Raw genomic sequence first — 18612 nt, forward strand, 5'->3', positions numbered from 1 at the left:
TTCTACCCATCTAGCCACCTCTCCTGATATCCCATGAGCCTTAACCTTCTTAACCAACCTGCCATGGGGGACTTTGTCAAATGCCTTACTGAAATCCATATAGACGACATCCACGGCCCTTCCTTCGTCAACCGTTTTTGGCACTTCCTCAAAAAACTCCACCAAATTTGTAAGGCACAACCTCCCTCTTACAAAACCATGCTGTCTGTCACTAATGAGATTGTTCCGTTCTAAATGCGTGTACATCCTGTCTCTAAGAATCCTCTCCAACAACTTCCCTACCACGGACGTCAAGCTCACAGACCTATAATTACCCAGGTTATCCCTGCTACCCTTCTTAAATAACGGTACCACATTCGCTATCCTCCAATCCTCAGGGACCTCACCTGTGTCCAATGAAGAGAAAAAGATTTCCGTCAGAGGCCCAGCAATTACATCTCTTGTCTCCCTGAGCAGTCGAGGATAGATGCCATCAGGCCCTGGGGATTTGTCAGTTTTAATGTTACCTAAAGAACATAACACTTCCTCCCTTGTAATGGAGATTCTCTCTAATGGGTCAACACCTCCCTCTGAGACACTCCCAGTCAACAAGTCCCTCCTTTGTGAGTACCGATGCAAAGTATTCATTTAGGATCTCCCCTATTCCCTTGGGTTCGAAGCATAATTCCCCTCCTTTGTCCCTGAGAGGTCCGACTTTTTCCCTGACAACTCTTTTGTTCCTAACATATGAATAAAATGCCTGAGGGTTCTCCTTAATCCTGTCTGCCAGAACATTTCGTGACCTCTTTTTGCCCTTCTAACTCCCCGTTTGAGTTCTTTCCTACTCTCTCTGTATTCCTCCAGAGCTCCATCTGTTTTCAGTTGCCTGGATCTAACGTACGCCTCTCTTTTCTTTTTGATCAGATCCTCAATTTCCCTGGTTATCCACGGCTCTCGAATCCTACCTTTCCTATCCTTCCTTTTTACAGGCACATGCCTGTCCTGCAGCCTTATCAACTGTTCCTTAAAAGACTCCCACATGCCAGATGTGGACTTACCCCCGAACAGCCTCTCCCAATCAACGGCCACCAATTCCTGCCTAATCCGGCTATAGTTCGCCTTCCCCTAATTTAGCACCCTGCCCGTAGGACAGCACTCATCCTTGTCCATTACTATCCTAAAGTTAACAGAGTTGTGGTCACTATTTGCCACATGTTCCCCTACCGAAACTTTGATGACCTGACCGGGCTCATTTCCCAGAACTAGATCCAGTATAGCCCCCTCTCTAGTCGGGCTATCTACATACTGTTCCAAAGAACCTTCCAGTACGCATTTTACAAATTCCTCCCCGTCCAGACCCCCAGCCCTAAGCACTTTCCAGTCTGTGCCAGGGAAATTGAAGTCTCCCACTACAACAACCCTATTTTTTCTGCACATATCCAGAATCTCCTGACATATCCATTCCTCCACTTCCCGTGGGCTGTTGGGTGGCCTGTCGTATACCCCCAGCATAGTGATTGCACCTTTCCTGTTTCTAAGCTCCACCCACAGTGACTCGTTACACGACCCCTCTAAATTGTCCACCCTCTGCACCGCTGTAATATGCTCCTTAACTAATACCACTACTCCCCCACCTTTTTTAGCCCCTCCTCTGTCTCGCCTAAAACACTTATACCCCAGAATATTGAGCTGCCAGTCCTGTCCTTCTTTTAACCATGTCTCCGTCACCCCAACCACATCCAAATTCCGCGTAAGCATTAAGGCCCTAAGTTCGTCTGTCTTGCCCGTTACGCTCCTCACATTAAAGCAGATGCACTCCAGACCTCCAGGCCCACTCATGTCATCCTGTTCCAGAATGCTCTTCTTCTCAGCTAGCCTTGCCCTGGCCCCCAGCTCGACCCCAGCCTCAGTACTTACTGGCCTACTGTTTTGATCCCCACCCCCTACCACACTAGTTTAAACCCTGCCGAAACACTCGAGCAAAACTCCCAGATGTACAGAGAACATCCCCAATAAACCTGAACTGACTGGCATCTCTCTGATTGAGTCTCCTTGTCCTCTAGATATCTCGGGTAGACAAATTTATAACCCAGGGGAGAGATTTATATCTCGGGAGATGGATTTTGTTCAGAAGGTTGACTTAAGAGGAGAGTCTGAGTAGACTGGGATATATTCATTGGAATTCAGAAGAATGAGGGGGGACCTCAGAGAAACATATAAGATTATGAAGGGAATGGATAAGATAGAAGCAGGGAAGATGTTTCCATTGGCAGGTGAAACTAGAACTAGGAGGCATGGCCTCAAAATAAGGGGGAGCAGATTTAGGACTGAGTTGAGGAGGAACTTCTTCTCACAAAGGACTGTGAATCTGTGGAATTCCCTGCCCAGTGAAGCAGTTGAGGCTACCTCATTAAATGTTTTTAAGGCAAGGATTTTTGAACAGTAAAAGAATTAAGGGTTATGGTCAGCAGGCGGGTAAGTGGAGCTGAATCCACAAAAAGATCAGCCATGATCTTATTGAATGGCGGAGCAGGATCGAGGGGCTGAATGGCCGACTCCTGCTTCTAGTTCTTACTTTCTTATGTTTGTGGTGAACCATAGTTGGTTAGCACTATGGGTACTTGTATATATGTTACTCTCGTTGCTGTTGGGGTTAAGGTTTGGGTGTTCCACCTGTCATTACTGTTTATGTGGTACACTCCGTTCGGCTCCGCCCAGGACTCCGCCTTCTTACAGGAGTATAAAGGTCACTGCTACTTCCTAGTAGTCTTTAGTCTGGGATAATATTGTTAAGTAGTGTGCTCCTATTTGTAGTGAATAAAAGGCTTTATTCCCGGGTACGTTCTAGCCTCCCGTGTGAATCAATCGCGCATCAATTTTATTCACTACAATTGCTGAAAATTTTGTTCGAAGAAAATGGAGCAGATGCTAAAGCCCGATCGGCTAACCTTGGATCCACGTGCCGCTGGGGCATCGAACACTGTCGACCATTGGTTAAAGTGCTTTGAGGATTACGTTGAGGCCTCGGAAGCAATCCAGTCCGACGCCGACAGATTGCGGGTCCTCCACGCCAGGGTGAGCGACACTGTGTATGCAACAATTCGTGATTCCCAAAATTATAAAGACGCTATCGACTTGCTCAAGGGGCTGTATAACAAACAGCCGAACAAAATTCATGCTCGTCACCTATTAGCCACTCGACGGCGGCAGCCCGGCGAAACTACGGGACAGTACCTGCACGAACTTCAACAGCTAGCCAGAGCCTGCAACTGTAAGGCGGTGTCGGCTACTCAATGCACCAACGACCTCATTCGGGACGTGTTCGTGACTGGAATCGGCTCGTCCTATATCCGCCTGCGACTGTTAGAGCAGGGTAACCTGGACCTGGCTAAGACGGTAGAATTGGCCGACGCACTGGAGACAGCCCCCAGAAATCTCGAAGCCTACCCCACCGACCACGTGGGAACAGCGTGGCAAGCACAGCCGCCGCCTCAGCTGTACTCGGCGGCTCCTCGGAACTGCACGATGATGCTCCCAACTTCAGACCTGACGGCTGCGGCAGCTCCTGGAGGCCCACGGTGCTACTTCTGCGGTTTGGCGAAGCATCCTCGCCAAAGATGTCTGGCCAGGACGGTGTTTTGCTCCGCCTGTGGGAAGAAAGGGCACTATGCTAAGGTGTGCCGAGCGAAGACCCCTTCCAAGCCCAGCAGTGCTGCGTGCGACTCTCCAGGATCCATCTCCTCGTCTCCGGCCTCGTCGATGTCTTCAGCCATGTGCGATCCCGCCGCCATTTCCTATGACGACGCCAGCCACATGCGACCTGCGGGTGCCGCCATTTTCAACATCCTCGACAGCGTGCGATTCATGGGCACAACCATTTTGGTTGACATCGGCCGCAGGAGACCAGCAGGGGTTGTCGTCGTCGTTGGCTATCTCAACTGCCTGTAGTTACGCTCGGGATCCAACAGTGGCGTCAATCATCCTGGACCAGGCCAAGCCTCACAGACTCGACAAGTCCATGATGGACATAGAGGTAAACGGGCGCCTGGAGCATTGCCTGTTTGACAGCGGGAGCATGGAGAGCTTCATCCATCCGGATACAGTAAAACGTTGCGCTCTCCATGTGCAAACTGTCAGGCAGACAATCTCCATGGCGTCGAGGTCCCGATCTGTCCACGTTCTCGGGAGCTGTGTGGTAACTCTAACGGTGCGGGGCACAGTCTACGAGAACTTTAGGCTCCTCGTGCTACCACACCTTTGCCCTCCGGTACTCCTGGGGCTAGACTTTATGGTCCACCTGAGGAGTGTGACCCTGCAGTACGATGGGCCACTCCCTCCACTTTCAGTGGGAAAACAGCAGCCTCCAAATTGTCCTGCGCACTCCACATGCAGCCTCTCAACACTCAAAATTACCCCGCCTTCCCTATTCGAAAATCTCGTGCCCGGCTGCAAGCCCATCGTGACTAAAAGCAGGCCTTACAGCGCTGAGGATCGGATCTTTATTAGATCTGAGGTTCAGGGGCTCCTCAGGGAAGGAGTCATTCAACCTAGCACTAGCCCATGGAGAGAACAAGTCTTGGTGGTCAAGACTGGAGACAAGCCCCAGTCAGACCATTAATAGGTACACGCAGCTGGACGCGTATCCTCTCCCGCGCATATTTGACATGGTCAACCAGATTGCGCAGTACCGGGTGTTCTCCACCATCGACTTGAAGTCAGCCTACCACCAGCTCCCCATTCGCCCAGAGGACCGCAAATACATGGCCTTTGAGGTGGATGGCCGTCTCTACCACTTTTTACGAGTCCCTTTCGGTGTCACTAATGGGGTCTTGGTCTTCCAGCGTGAGATGGACCGAATGGTGGGCCAAAACGGGCTACGGGCTACCTTCCCGTACCTGGACAACGTCACTATCTGCGGCCATGACCAGCAGGACCACGATGCCAACCTCCAGAAGTTTTTACGCACTGTGGCTCTCCTGAACCTGACCTATAACAAGGAGAAGTGCGTATTCAGCAAGCACCGCCTAGCAATCCTCGGATATGTGGTGGAAAACGGGGTCATTGGCCCCGATCCAGACCGTATGCGTCCCCTCCTTGAACTTCCCCTACCCACTAGCATCAAAGCACTGAGAAGATGCTTAGGCTTCTTCTCGTACTATGCACAGTGGGTCCCCAATTACGCGGACAAAGCCCATCCGCTCATAAAACCTACCTCTTTTCCCCTGGCAGCAGAGGCTCGCCTAGCCTTTGAAAGGATAAAAGCCAACATCGCGAAAACCATGATGCACGCTGTCGATGAGTCCATCCCCTTTCAGGTGGAGAGCGATGCATCTGATTTCGCCCTGGCCGCCACACTTAACCAGGCGGGCAGGCCCGTCGCCTTTTTCTCTCGCACCCTCCAAGGCCCTGAAATTCGGCACTCATCTGTGGAGAAAGAGGCCCAGGCCATTGTGGAGGCCGTACGGCATTGGCGCCATTTTTGGCTGGCAAACGGTTTACCCTGCTCACGGACCAGCGGTCCGTGGCCTTCATGTTCAACAACACGTTAAAGGGCAAAATTAAGAATGATAAAATCTTGAGGTGGAGAATCGAACTCTCCACCTACAACTATGATATCATGTACCGTCCGGGGAAGCTCAATGAGCCCTCAGATGCCCTGTCGCGTGGAACATGTGCCAGTGTGCAGGAGGACCGGTTACAGGCCCTCCACAATGATCTCTGCCATCCGGGAATCACTCGGCTCTTCCATTTTGTAAAGGCTCGGAATCTGCCCTATTCCATAGAGGATGTCAGGTCGATAACTCGAAGCTGCCAGGTATATGCAGAGTGCAAGCCGCACTTCTACCGGCCTGACAGGGCACACCTCATTAAGGCCACTCGCCCTTTTGAACGACTGAGTGTCGACTTCAAGGGCCCCCTTCCTTCGACAGATCGGAACGTGTATTTCCTCAACGTTGTTGGTGAATACTCCCGATTCCCCTTTGCCATCCCCTGTTCTGACATGTCCTCTGCCACGGTCATCAAGGCCCTGCGGAGTCTTTTCACCCTGTTCGGTTACCCCAGTTATATCCACAATGAGAGGGGTTCGTCGTTTATGAGCGACGACTTGAGGCAATACCTGCTCTCTAAGGGAATTGCCTCAAGTGGGACTACAAGTCACAACCCAAGGGGTAACGGGCAGGTCGAGAGAGAAAACGCTACAGTCTGGAAGGCTGTTTTGCTAGCGCTACGGTCAAGGGGTCTTCCAGTCACCCGTTGACAAGAGGTACTTCCTGATGCGCTCCATTCGATCCGGTCCCTCCTGTGTACGGCAACCAACACTACCCCACATGAGCGAATGTTTGTCTTCCCTGGGAAGTCTTCCTCTGGGACCTCACTGCCGACTTGGTTGACGTACTCAGGACCTGTTCTCCTGCGGCGGCATGTCAGGGCCCGCAAGTCTGACCCTTTGGTTGAACAGGTCCATCTCCTCCACGCCAACCCTCAATATGCCTATGTGGCATATCCTGACGGGCGAGAGGACACGGTCTCTATCAGAGATCTGGTGCCTGCAGGGGACCTGGAAACCTCCGTCACTCCCGCACCCCTGGTTCGGATTCCTTTGCCCATTCTCTCCCCTCCTGACACGGTGCGGGCAGCATCGGGACCTCAACTTGATCCTCTTACTCCCCTGTGCAGCTTGCCTGAGTCCAGGGGATTGTCGCCATCTCGAGTTCGGCGGTCGGGAGAGGAACTGGAGGAGTCTGTGGACACCACCTCGGAGAGAGAGTCGTCACCACGGTTACCAGAACCGGCACTGGAGCCGGTACTGCGGAGGTCACAGAGACGGTGCGGACCTCCGGTTCGGCTGAACTTGTGAACATGTGGACAGTTCTTTTTTTTTTACCCCCCTGTCTTTGTTTTTTAAAGGAGGGGTGAATGTGGTGAACCATAGATGGTTACCACTATGGGTACTTGTATATATGTTACTCTCGTTGCTGTTGGGGTTAGGGTTGTTGGGTGTTCCACCTGTTATTACTGTTTATGTGGTACACTCCGTTCGGCTCCGCCCAGGACTCCGCCTTCTTACAGGAGTATAAAGGTCACTGCTACTTCCTAGTAGTCTTTAGTCTGGGATAATATTGTTGAGTAGTGTGCTCCTATTTGTAGTGAATAAAAGCCTTTATTCCCGGGTACGTTCTAGCCTCCCGTGTGAATCAATCGCGCATCAATGTTCTTATGCTGTCAGCATCACAACTCTTACCATGTGTTACAAAGTGGCAAAACTCCAGGGAGATGGACCCACCACCCAGTTTCTGTATGAAGCAAAGTAACTATAGGGTCAACATCCAGACTTTGTGTACAGTCTGCAGTCTCACAGGTTGGTGAGTTTGACTGACTTTTCCTTCAGTCCATATCGACTTTTTGAGGGAGTTGGGAGCTGAAAGTTTGATGGAAAAATATATTTGACAAAGCGAGACAGACAGTGACACTCACTAACCAACTGAAAAATAAACAGCACCTTATGTCACTGAGTTCAATTTCAAAGCCTTTTTTAAACCATCATTTTAAATAGAAATCAAAACCTTGATGAGAATTTGCTTTCGGATAAGAAGGCAAGGAGCAAGTTGGTTAGTTAGTGGCCTGGTCCTTTGCAAGATGAATGCTCCAGATGCTGTGTGAGGGTTAGTGTGCCAGTTTGGATTGGGTGTTTCAGGGTGAGTGAACAACAGATGCCAGTCGGGTGATCAAATCCATCTAAATGTCATCGTGCCAACCACAGGAATTGGTGCGGACGGAACTGCTCTGAATAGCAGGTGATGTCATTGTAAGTCAGAGACTTGTTCAAAAAGGAATGTAACTCGGGGCGCACATTTACACATGGGTGCAGTGAGCTGCTCCTGACCGCACTGCTCTGCTGTTTTGAAGGTGTCCTTTCCCTGCCAGCCCACTTCAGTTTATACAACAACGGAATATGGACGAAGGATGGGCGTGCTGATGCATTCGCTCAGCTAGAGCTTCGAACCCTGGAACAGTCGCTGCTGGCCACGTGCGTTGGGAGCATTTCGGAGCTGAGTGAGTTCATTGTTTCTTATTTCCAGTCTGTGATGTTTGTGATGTTTCTCTGCACACATTCTCTCTCTAATCGGTGAAATCCTTTATTTCAGCCAGATTCCTCTCTGAATATTTGCCTTTTCCTTCCTGGAGCAGGCTCCATTTTGAAATGTTCTTCCTCACTTTATTTTGGTCTGATTGATGTGAGGTCAATCTCCAGCTGGGTGCAGGCAGATTGCATTGCGACCCTCCCTTGCTGCGACTGCATGTGGGGGGAATGGGGGAGGGACAGCGAATGACCTTGCATCCTTCGCTAGAATCTCTTCCTGCAGCCTATTAATTCCTGAATCGAGAATGTGGAGAATTGTGGCAGCGAATTTGTTTCCTTGCAGATTATCACAGTTGTTGACAGGTTGATTGTGATGTTGTTCCAGGTAATTTGAAACAATATTTTATTACAAAGTGTGTTACACAATGTAAACCAGACTTTATTGGACAGTGTTGTGGGCAGAGTTTAAACCGTATACAAACATAGAAAAAAGGAGCAGGAGGAGGTCATTCGGCCCTTTGAGCCTGCTCCACCATTAGAACAAAGAACAGTACAGCACAGGAAACAGGCCCTTCGGCCCTCCAAGCCTGTGCCGCTCATTGGTCCAACTAGACCATTCGTTTGTATCCCTCCATTCCCAGACTGCTCATGTGACTATCCGGGTAAGTCTTAAATGATGTCAGCGTGCCTGCCTCCACCACCCTACTTGGCAGCGCATTCCAGGCCCCCACCACTCTCTGTGTAAAAAACGTCCCTCTGATATCTGAGTTATACCTCGCCCCTCTCACCTTGAGCCCGTGACCCCTCGTGATCGTCATCTCCGACCTGGGAAAAAGCTTCCCAATGTTCACCCTATCTATACCCTTCATAATTTTGTACGCCTCTATCAGGCCTCCCCTCATTCTCCGTCTATCCAGGGAGAACAAGCCCAATCTCTCGTCATATCTAAGACCCTCCATACCAGGCAACATCCTGGTAAACCTTCTCTGCACTCTCTCTAAAGCCTCCACGTCCTTCTGGTAGTGCGGTGACCAGAACTGGACGCAGTACTCCAAATGTGGCCTAACCAGCGTTCTATACAGCTGCAACCTCAGACTCCAGCTTTTATACTCTATACCCCGTCCTATGAAGGCAAGCATACCATATGCCTTCTTCACCACCTTCTCCACCTGTGTTGCCAGCTTCAAGGATTTGTGGACTTGCACACCTTGGTCCCTCTGTGTTTCTATACTCTTGATGGCTCTGCCATTTATTGTATAACTCCCCCCGACATTAATTCTTCCAAAATGCATCACCTCGCATTTATCTGGATTAAATTCCATCTGCCATTTCTCCGCCCAATTTTCCAGCCTATCTATATCCTGCTGTATTGTCCAACAATGTTCATCGCTATCCGCAAGTCCAGCCATCTTCGTGTCATCCGCAAACTTGCTGATAACACCAGTTACACCTTCTTCCAAATCATTTATATATATCACAAATAGCAGAGGTCCCAGTACAGAGCCCTGTGGAACTCCACTGGTCACAAGCCTCCAGCCGGAAAAAGACCCTTCGACTGTTACCCTCTGTCTCCTGTGGCCAAGCCAGTTTTCTACCCATCTAGCCACCTCTCCTTGTATCGCATGAGCCTTAACCTTCTTAACCAACCTGCCATGTAGGACTTTGTCAAATGCCTTACTGAAATCCATATAGACGACATCCACGGCCCTTCCTTCATCAACCGTTTTTGTCACTTCCTCAAAAAGCTCCGCCAAATTTGTAAGACACGACATCCCTCTTACAAAACCATGCTGTCTGTCACTAATGAGATTGTTCCGTTCTAAATGCACATGCATCCTGTCTCTAAGAATCCTCTCCAACAACTTCCCTACCACGGACGTCAAGCTCACTGGCCTATAATTTCCCGGGTTATCCCTGGTACCCTTCTTAAATAACGGTACCACATTCGCTATCCTCCAATCCTCAGGGACCTCACCTGTGTCCAATGAAGAGACAAAGATTTCTGTCAGAGGCCCAGCAATTACATCTCTTGTCTCCCTGAGCAGTCTAGGATAGATGGCATTAGGCCCTGGGGATTTGTCAGTTTTAATGTTACCTAAAGAACATAACACTTCCTCCCTTGTAATGGAGATTCTCTCTAACGGGTCAACACCTCCCTCTGAGACACTCCCAGTCAACAAGTCCCTCTCCTTTGTGAGTACCGATGCAAAGTATTCATTTAGGATCTCCCCTATTCCCTTGGGTTCTAAGCATAATTCCCCTCCTTTGTCCCTGAGAGGTCCGGCTTTTTCCCTGACAACTCTTTTGTTCCTAACATATGAATAAAATGCCTTAGGATTCTCCTTAATCCTACCTGCCAAGAACATCTCGTGACCTCTTTTTGCCCTTCTAACTCCCCGTTTGAGTTCTTTCCTACTCTCTCTGTATTCCTCCAGAGCTGCATCTGTTTTCAGTTGCCTGGACCTAACGCACGCCACTCTTTTCTTTTTAATCAGATCCTCAATTTCCCTGGTTATCCACAGCTCTCGAATCCTACCTTTCCTATCTTTCCTTTTTACAGGCACATGTCTATCCTGCAGCCTTATCAACTGTTCCTTAAAAGACTCCCACATGCCAGACATGGACTTACCCCCGAACAGCCTCTCCCAATAAACAGCCCCCAATTCCTGCCTAATCCGGCTATAGTTCGCCTTCCCCCAATTTAGCACCCTACCCTTAGGACAACACTTGTCCTTGTCCATCACTATCCTAAAGTTAACAGAGTTGTGGTCACTATTTGCCACATGTTCCCCTACCGAAACTTTGACGACCTGACCGGGCTCATTTCCCAGAACTAGGTCCAGTATAGCCCCCTCTCTAGTTGGGCTATCTACATACTGTTCCAAAGAACCTTCCAGTACGCATTTTTCAAATTCCTCCCCGTCCAGACCCCCAGCCCTAAGCACTTTCCAGTCTATACCAGGGAAATTGAAGTCTCCCACTACAACAACCCTATTTTTTCTGCACCTATCCAGAATCTCCTGACATATCTGTTCCTCCACTTCCCGTGGGCTGTTGGGTGGCCTGTAGTACACCCCCAGCATAGTGACTGCGCCCTTCCTGTTTCTGAGCTCCACCCACAGCGACTCCTTACATGACCCCTCTAAATTGTCCACCCTCTGCACCGCTGTAATATGCTCCCTAACTAATACCGCTACTCCCCCACCTTTTTTAGCCCCTCCTCTGTCTCGCCTAACACACTTATACCCCGGAATATTCAGCTGCCAGTCCTGTCCTTCTTTTAACCATGTCTCATTCATTATGGTCATGACTGATCATCCATTCCAACCCGATTCCCCCTCCCCTCCCCCCATATCTTTTGATCCTCTTCACCCTAAGTGTTATATGTAACTGCTTCTTACCGCTTCCTGCACCAATCAGTCAGCATGGCGAACCAGGAAGATTGTGTAAGACACTAAAGAACCGATTTGCACCATGCGTGAAGCAGTTTTGTATCCTTCCAGCCCTATTTTGCCAGGAGGATTCTTTAAATCACTGGCTTCAATTCCTCCTCGAGTTTTGGCAATGTTCTGCGTTCAGAGATAGACTCAATGGATCGAACTTTACGGCCTTGCTTGGGAGAGACCGGAAACTCTTGCCCGAGATCAACGAAGATTTCCGTTGTCAGACTCTCGCCTATGCCGATTCCGTGGCAGACATGGTAGAGTTCTGGCCACTGTGTTCATGAGTTCTGTGTTCAGTGGCAGTCTCGCTGTCTATCTGATTCAAGTCAGGCTCGAGGGGAAGAATGGTTTATTCCGCTCCTAATTCACATGATTAGAATTTGTTACTTTTGTAGGAATGATATTTTAGTCAATAAGGTTTCAATGTCACAGTGACTGACAGAGATCAGTGACTAATGTTTCCATTATTGTTAAATACTTGTTGATCAGGACATGGATTTTTAATATTGTTTCAATGTCAGTAAAATAATAACGCCAGTATTTTCTCCCCATTCCCAGGGCTGTGGTGAGCCTTGGTCCCTGGGCCTTCCAGGTCTCTGTCTGTACTGCACAGGATGTGCTCAATCAAGCTCACTTGAGAATGGAAACTCGATGATGTAGTCTATTGCCAGCATGGAACAATATCCCAACATAACGTTGGTGTTTCACTGCTGCAATGTATCGCTGTGCTGCCAGTTTCTGACTCTCACTCAGGATGGAAACAGCAATCAGCACTGAGATAAAAAGGCCAGGACTTGGGAGAGAGCACAGGATTTTGTGTGGGACTTTGTGTAGGAAAGGATGTCCCGAGGCATGGTACATTGGGGAAACCATGCAGACGTTGCGACAATGGATGAATGAACACCGCTCGACAATCACCAGGCAAGACTGTTCTCTTCCTGTTGGGGAGCACTTCAGCAGTCACGGGCATTTGGCCTCTGATATTCGGGTAAGCGTTCTCCAAGGCGGCCTTCACGACACACAACGGCGCAGAGTCGCTGAGCAGAAACTGATAGCCAAGTTCCGCACACATGAGGACGGCCTCAACCGGGATATTGGGTTCATGGCACACTATCTGTAATCCCCACAGCTTGCCTGGACTTGCAGAGTCTCATTGGCTGTCCTGTCTGGAGACAATACACATCTCTTTAACCTGTCTTAATGCTCTCTCCACTCACATTGTTTGTACCTTTAAGACTTGATTAGCTGTAAGTATTCGCATTCCAACCATTATTCTGTAAATTGAGTTTGTGTCTTTATATGCCCTGTTTGTGAACAGAATTCCCACTCACCTGAAGAAGGAGCTTAAGGCTCCAAAAGCTTGTGGCTTTTGCAACCAAATAAACCTGTTGGACTTTAACCTGGTGTTGTTAAACTTCTTATTTTGTGTGGGACCCAGGGGTCAGTGCAGCACAGTTAGAGAGGGTGTCATCATGTGAACTGTCACAAAGCCTCTGATAGGGCGGGATTTTATAGCCGCGCTCATCCTGAATCCGTAAAATCCCGCCCGAGGTCAACAGAGCTTCCCGTTGTCCATCCCTTGGCCGCTCTGATTCCCGTGGTGGACTGGGGCAGTAAAATTCCAGCCTCTAACCCTGGCTGCTCAACATCGAATTACATTTGGAGCTTTTCTGTGGAGAATTCAAGCCCAATGGGTTGATTCAAATACAGAGCAGAGGTGCAGAAGGAAAATGTCCAATTTCCACCAAAATGAAGATGATTATTGGTGGCAATTCAGCCAATCGGAATCCTGAATTGTCATGAAGTGTGCAGCACTGTGTGAGCTGAACATCTGAGAAATATCCAGGTAGCTCCAAAGCTTCAATGGTCCCTCTCACTTCACATGAAATGGAAGCATTTCCGGTATTCTCTTGACAGTATTCATCATGCAATATTCATCCATGTTGAAACATTGTTGGCTAAAAAGTTAATTGAAATACTAACACAAATAATTCATTCCACTGGGCACTGATTCAGTAGCTACACTGACAGTTGGCAGACAAACCTCGGGCTGGTTCCTCTATATCCTTACCTCGTTTCCCTCATTTTCTAAATACCAGGAAAACCACCAACTTGGCGCTAGGTTGTGGCATCTCTGCATTTGCTTTCAATCTGCAATCGCAAAACACTTTTCCAGCGCTCGTTAACACTCACTCTTTTTCCTGTAACACAAGAGAGTGTCTGTGATATTTCACTGGTAGACAAACAGTTTATTTTGTTTGATTTGGCTGCTTTATTCATTAAGCTATTTACTAAAAAGCAATCGTTGTCCCACCTTCCCCCCCAAATTCTTACCCAAAGTTTCCAAAGCAGCCAACTGGAAATGTGCCGGTCTCTAATCATTCCTGGGCAAAAAGCCAAGTGTTAAAATGTTGAGGATTTGAGAACTTTCTCAAAGTCTAAATTCTGCACAAAATACAAAAAACAGCAAAACAAAATGAGTAAAACATTAATAAGAAAAGGAAACTTGGAGAATGGGAGAAAACTAACGAGAAATATAAAGACCAATAGGAAGAGTTTCTGTCGATATTTTTAAAAAGAAGAGTTAAGAAAGTATGTGTTTGTCCAATAGGAAGTGAGCATGGGGGGTGAATGGGGAAAAGGAGATGGCAGATGGATTGAAAGGAATTTTATATTGTCTTCACTGTGGAGATACATGTAGCATCCCAGAAATAACTGGAAATCAGCTATTTTTCAAAATTCATTTGTCGGACATGTGCATCACTGGCTGGCCAGCATTTATTGCCCGTCGCTCACTGCCCTTGAGAAGGTGGTGGTGAGCTGCCTTCATGAACCTCTGCAGTCCATGTGGCTTTGAAAAGGTTTAATATGTGGATGAGCGTTTTAAATTTGGGATGACCCTGAAGCTGGTGTGGTTAGTGATGGGTGAATGGGACTTGATGCAAATTGGATCAAAGCATCAGGACTTTGGATAAGCTCATGTTTCTGGAGGGTGGCAAACCAGAAGAACATTAGAATTGCCAGGCATGGGACTAAGCAGCAGATATTATTAGGGAATCTGTGTTGTTTAAAATTGACTTTGTGTGTGCACTTTGGGGCAGACCCAGGTTCGGAATGGAGGCTGAATTGAAGTGGGGGCTGGGGCTAAGGTGAGGGTTAGAGTTAGGGTTAGGGCTAGGGTTAGGGTTAGGGCTAGGGTTAGGGCTAGCATTAGGGCTAGGATGAGGTTAAGGCTAGGGTTAGGCTTAGGGCTAGGGTTAGGACTAGGGTTAGGGTTAGGTTTAGGGCTAGGGTTAGGGCTAGGGTTAGGGTTAGGGTTCAGGTTAGAGTTAGAGTTAGGGTTAGGATTAGGGTTCCGGTTAGGGTTAGGATCAGGGTTAGGGTGGGGGTTAGGGTTAAGGTTAGGATCAGGGCTAGGGTTAGGGTTAAGATCAGGGTTCAGGTTAGGGTCAGCGTTAGGGTTAGGATCAGGGTTAGAGTGAGGGTGAGGTTAAGATTCGCGTTCGAGTTAAGGATGGGTTAGGGTGAGGATGAGAGTTAGGGTTCGTGTTAGGGTTAGGGTTAGGGTTCGGGTTAGTGTTCGGGTTACGGTTAGGATGAGGATTAGGATGAAGGTTTGGGTTAGGGTGCGGCAGTGTTCCTGTGTGGTGTGAAAACATGACCTCATGACCTGATGTGTGCCCTGAACATGTGACCACGTGACCTGGTAGCAGTGTGAGACTTGGTGACAAGGCGAGGATCAGGTTAATGGCCGTGTCTGTTCAGTGCGGCTGGGATGATGTCTGGGAATAGAGTCTGCAGTCTAACTCCACCAGCCCAGTGAGAATCAGGCTCGGAAAAATCAGTGAGCATTTGAGTGGCGAGCAGTGTCTGTAGTTCCCCAGTTTGTACCTAGTTGCCTGACAGTTACTTGCAGCAGGAGAGGAAAGTGGGGCTCCAGCTGAGTGGGAGCTGCTTCGAATAGAAATCTGTGTTTGAAGGAGAGAAATCCCTCGTGAGCAAGACAGAGTTTATAGCTTCACTCTGACCAGTTAAATCTGAGGGGATTGCTAAGTCTATTTGTAAGATCTGTTTTAGTCATATCTGCCATTTAAGGTGCAATTTATATTCGTCCATCATCTGCCTGTTAATTGATGTTTAACTCATGTTCATTCTGGGTGAGAGAGTAGAGGATAAATCGTATTTTGTCTTTGCTTAGTTGACAGAAAGAGGGATAGAATGGGTGAGGGAAGGACAGCTTTTGTGGCTGGGTACAGGCTATTGGTATTGTCAGTTTGAGGGCTGGAGGCAGATGCTGGGCAGGTCACGCAGAATAACAGTGGTGTACATGTGGAACTTGCCATGTTTGTGGGTGATGTTTCTGAGGCACGGCACATAAATCAGAAGCAGAAAGGGCCCAAGAATAAATCCTTGGGAAACAACCCTTGCAAGAGAACCTGGAGCTCTGACTGTATCAGTAAGGACAAAGCATTTCAGCTGGGTGATGAAGGAAAATAATAATTTACTGTTTTAAAGATGAGATCTTTGTTAAAAACACAAATATTGGAAAAGCCCAGCTGGACCATCAGCAATGATAATGAAACAATATGTGACTCCAATCTATACCATTCATCTTTGTTCAAACTGTGTCCGATGGGCTTCTGATCTCCTTGTTCTGATTCTATTTTAGGTGATCTGGTATCTCGAGCAATGCACCACCTGCAATGTTCAAACACGCTGTCTCCACGAATGAGTCCGTGTCGCTATGGCCGACAGCAGCCAGTCACCTGGTGTCCCGATGCCCTGCACACGCTTTACTACTTCCTGCGGTGTCCACAAATGGAATCAATGGAGAATCCTAACCTGGATCCTCCCCGCGTTTCCTTAAATAACGAAAGGTAAACTTTAATTTATCCACAACTCTGTTCATTTTCAAAAATCAGTTTATAGTTTTCACCAGTTTAGAGCATTTTAGTGAAAAATCTTCCTGTTAAAAGTTTTTCTAAAGTGTTGTGAAGCTAGTTTTTTTAAAAATTGCTTTCTGTTTTAGTTTAATTGACAATGTGTATAACATTTTGCTGGGTATAGATAGAGTGAATGCAAGCAGGCTTTTTCCGCTGAGGCTAGGGGAGAAATAAACCAGAGGGCATGGGTTAAGGGTGAAAGGAGAAAAGTTTAAAGGGAATATTAGAACATAGAATATTACAGCGCAGTACAGGCCCTTCGGCCCTCGATGTTGCGCCGACCAGTGGTACCAATCTAAAGCCCCTCTAATCTACACGATTCCAATATCATCCATATGTTTATCCAATAACCACTTGAACGCTCTCAACGTTGACGAGTCCACCACTGCTGCAGGCAGGGCATTCCACGCCCTGGAATATTAGGGGCGTCTTCTTCACGCCGAGAGTGGTGGGAGTGTGGAATGAGCTGCCGGATAAAGTGGTAAATGCGGGTTCATTTTTAACATTTAAGAAAAACTTGGACGGGTTCATGGATGAGAGGGGTGTGGAGGGATATGGTCCAAGTGCAGGTCAGTGGGACTAGGCAAAAAATGGTTCGGCACAGACAAGAAGGGCCAAAAGGCCTGTTTCTGAGCTGTAATTTTCTATGGTTCTATGGATGTGTAACGACCTTCCAGTGCCACAGGATTCAGTGCTGAGACCCCAGCTATTCACAATATATATTAATGATTTGGACAAAGGAATTGAATGCAATATCACCAAATTTGCAGACGACACTAAGCTGGGTGGCAGTGTGTGCTGTGAGGAGGATGCTGAGAGGCTGCAGGGTGACTTGGACAGGCTGGCTGAGTGGACAAATACTTGGCAAATGCAATATAATGTGGATCAATGTGAGATTATCCACTTTGGTGTCAAAAACATAAAGGAAGATTATTATCTGAATGGTGGCAGTTTAGGAAAAGGGGAAGTGCAACGTGACCTGGGTGTCATGGTGGAACAGTCACTGAAGGTTGGCATGCAGGTACAGCAGGCGGTGAGGAAAGCTAATGGCATGCTGGCCTTCGTAGCAAGAGGATTTGGGTATAGGAATAAGGATGTCTTGCTACAGTTATACAGGGCATTGGTGAGGTCACACCTTGAGTATTGTGTGCAGTTCTGGTTTCCTAGTCTGAGGAAGGACATTCTTGCTATTGAGGGAGTCCAGTGAAGGTTCACCAGACTGATTCCTGGAATGACAGGACTGACATGTGAAGAGAGACTGGATCGACTGGGCTTGTACTCACTGGGATTTAGATGAATGAGAGGGGATCTCATAGAAACATATAAAATCCTGATGGGACTGGACAGGCTCGATGCAGGAAGAATGTTCCTGATGTTGGGGAAGTCCAGAGCCAGGGGTCACAGTCAAAGAATAAGGGGTAAACCATTCAGGACTGAGATGAGGAAGAACTTCTTCACTCAGAGAGTTGTGAACCTGTGGAATTCTCTACCATAGAAAGCTGTTGGGGTCAGTTCGTTAGATATGTTCAAGAGGGAGCTGGATGTGGCCCTTGTGGCTAAAGGGATCAAGGGGTATGGAGAGAAAGTGGGAGTGGGATCCTGAAAATGCATGATCAGCCTTGATCATATTGAATGGTGAGGCAGGCTCGAAGGGCTGAATGGCCTCCTCCTGCTCCTATTCTCTATATTTCTATGTTTACTATTTCTCTTGGAGCTTCAATCCCAGTCCCACATTTGGGAAGTGGTGGGGTGGAAAACTGTTGGTTTCTGACTGAGAAACAAGTGAATCTGTCCAAAATTCTGTGCACCCAACAGTCAGTTACTCAGCAATGCTGTCAAAGTCACCAACTCTGTCAGAAAATGACAACAGCAATTGCAATTGCACGGTGGCACAGTGGTTAGCACTGTTGCCTCACAGCGCTAGGGACCCAGGTTCAATTCTGGCCTCAGGTCACTATCTATCTAGTACAGATAGGAAATATACAGTAAATGGCAGAGCCCTTAAGAGTATTGATAGCCAAAGAGATCTGGGTGTACAGGTACACAGATCACTCAAAGTGTCAATGCAGGTGGAGAAGGTAGTCAAGAAGGCAGACGGCATGCTTGCCTTCATCAGCCGGGGCATTGAGTTTAAAAATTGGCAAGTCATGTTGCAGCTTTATAG

General features: G+C 48.0%; 1 protein-coding gene across 2 annotated transcripts in view; it reads left to right on the top strand.

Moving 5' to 3' along the window:
• The window catches only part of abtb2b (ankyrin repeat and BTB (POZ) domain containing 2b), a 346414-nt gene that overhangs the window by 239276 nt on the left and 88526 nt on the right, over positions 1-18612 (top strand). Inside the window, exons 1-3 of one of the 2 annotated variants that reach the window (XM_078221063.1) lie at positions 7101-7339; positions 7888-8034; positions 16175-16382. In XM_078221063.1, the coding sequence (XP_078077189.1) occupies positions 7198-7339; positions 7888-8034; positions 16175-16382 (497 nt within the window). In that variant the 5' untranslated portion in view covers positions 7101-7197. Of the gene's footprint in view, positions 1-7100; positions 7340-7887; positions 8035-16174; positions 16383-18612 lie in introns of those variants that run through there. The other variant, XM_078221062.1, reaches the window with a different exon arrangement.

The sequence above is a fragment of the Mustelus asterias genome, chromosome 9 (genome assembly GCF_964213995.1).
Source record: "Mustelus asterias chromosome 9, sMusAst1.hap1.1, whole genome shotgun sequence".
Lineage (NCBI taxonomy): Eukaryota > Metazoa > Chordata > Chondrichthyes > Carcharhiniformes > Triakidae > Mustelus > Mustelus asterias.